Below are 1911 nucleotides of genomic sequence, written 5' to 3'. Positions count from 1 at the left end.
CTGGCGATGAGCCTGTAGACGTTCCGAGGGGCGATGTCCTTGATGAGGCGCTGGCACAGCAGGTCTGCAGCGCTGTTGGAAGGGGCGCAGGCCAAGATCCGGGCATCCTTGAAGCATGTCCATACCTGGGAGGAGGGGACAGCAGCACTGAGCCCCACGGGCTGGGCAGCGATGCCAGCGCTGGACCTGGGCACCAGCCACTCACCTGCTTGATGGCCTCCACCACCGTGACCGTCTTGCCAGTCCCAGGGGGACCGAAAATGAGGTACGGGGCTGGCCTGGACATCCCTGTCACAATGTGTGTCACGGCTCTGCACTGCTCCTCGTTCGCCTGCAGTTTGCGGTCGAACCACCTGCAGGAGCAGAGGCTGAGCGTGCTGGGTCCTCCTCCCCTTCTGTCCCTGTCCGTCCCCCCGCTCCCTGCAGGCACCAGGACTCACCGGGGCTGGAAGGTGCCTGGGAAGAGGGACTTGTGGTAGAGGAGGCTGGACAAGCCGTGCTCCATGGCCAGGGCTGCAGCCCGGTGCTGGACCTGCAGCGGCAGCCGGCTGAAGGTGAAGGTCACGTCGAACTTCAGGTTGTTCACAAACTTCTTCTGCAGCCTGGGAAGGAGCAGCGTGAGCAGGGCATGGGGATGCTCCCCCATGTTCTCTCCAGCCCTTCCCAGCCGAGCAGCCTGGCCGGCGCTGGACACCACTCACTTGGAGGAGAAGCCCAGCTTGACCTTCTCCAGCTCCACGCTGTGCACGTAGCCCTTGTACTGAACGAGTGGGGACTGGTCCCGCTCGCTACTCGGGTGGGCAAAGAGGTGGTCCCCCTTCAGCACGGACGGGCGGTTCTCGGCCACACCAGGCACCTGTGCCAAACGGCTGGCGTGATGCTGGGCACCCTGGGAGCCCTGGCACCCCCATCCGACCCCCGGCTCTCCCTACGCACGTCAAGGACCAGCAGCTCCCTGTCCTGCACCATAGGCACGTTCTGCATGTCATAGCGCCGGATGTCCACCTCCATCTGGATCTCTTCCAGGTGCAGCAGCAGCTGGAACTTCTGCTGGTAGTTGTCAGCGTGCAGAGGGGCATCCAGCAGCTGGTACATCACCGGGCCTGATGGTACCTCAGGTGGGAAGCACAGGACCGGGCAGTGTTGCCCCCTCCATCAGCACTCACTGCATGGCAGCCCAGCTGGAGCTGGCATCGGCACTGGATCCACGCAGGATTGTGTCCTTGAGGCTCTTTGGGTACTGGTAGGTGCCCAGAGGAATCTCCTTCTCCAGTTCGTTTCTCATGGAGCTGCGCAGAGGGGACAGCGGTGCTGCAGAGAGTGCAGGGCTGGGCTGCCCCGAGATGTGTCCCCGGCAAGCAGGATGTCCCCAACCCCGCCATCACCAGGGCACAGGGTGAAGCGTTATTCCAGGGTGCGGGACAGCCTGGTCCCACAGAGCTGAGCCTTGTCCCAGCCAGAGAGCAAGCTGGAGCCCTCCGCAGAGGATGGCAGCAGGTGACCCCACCATGTACCTGTCAGGGGGGATGCCATCCTCGATGATGACAGTGACGGGGTGCTGGAGGCTGGCCTGGTAAGGCTGGAAGGGTGCCGAGGGCCCCAGGTCCTTGGCCAGCTGGCTCTCGGCCACAGCAGCGATGGAGCGGCCGATGCTGAAGGGCTTGTCCGGCTCCTTGGTGAACTCAAAGACCACCGTGGTGTGGAAGAAGCCATTGCAGGTGGTCAGGCACCGCACCCGGATGGGGTACGTGCTGTCTGCGGGGCGAGAGGCGAGAGCTGGGTCCTGCGCTTCCTCCAGAGGGGCAGGGTGCGGGGCAGGGGACTGGGCACTACCTGGCTGCAGCAGCAGGGACTGGCCCTCTGTCACCCCTTGCTCATCGGTGAAGGAGAGCTCCCGTGACTGCTGGCGCG

At 64.3% G+C, this 1911-nt stretch overlaps 1 protein-coding gene across 1 annotated transcript in view; it reads right to left on the bottom strand.

The window, feature by feature from the left end:
* Nucleotides 1-5: 5 nt before the first annotated feature.
* The window catches only part of MOV10 (Mov10 RISC complex RNA helicase), a gene marked incomplete at both ends in the record, with an annotated part of 2481 nt that continues 575 nt past the window's right edge, over nt 6-1911 (bottom strand). The window contains 8 exon segments of the mRNA XM_009870188.1: nt 6-125; nt 206-353; nt 441-602; nt 702-856; nt 937-1086; nt 1163-1289; nt 1515-1755; nt 1834-1911. The exon segment at nt 1834-1911 is cut by the window's right edge and continues 12 nt beyond it. Of these exon segments, the coding sequence (XP_009868490.1) occupies nt 6-125; nt 206-353; nt 441-602; nt 702-856; nt 937-1086; nt 1163-1289; nt 1515-1755; nt 1834-1911 (1181 nt within the window).

This window comes from Apaloderma vittatum, unplaced genomic scaffold (assembly GCF_000703405.1).
Source record: "Apaloderma vittatum isolate BGI_N311 unplaced genomic scaffold, ASM70340v1 scaffold35185, whole genome shotgun sequence".
Lineage (NCBI taxonomy): Eukaryota > Metazoa > Chordata > Aves > Trogoniformes > Trogonidae > Apaloderma > Apaloderma vittatum.
This window is presented reverse-complemented; position numbering and strand designations above follow the sequence as displayed.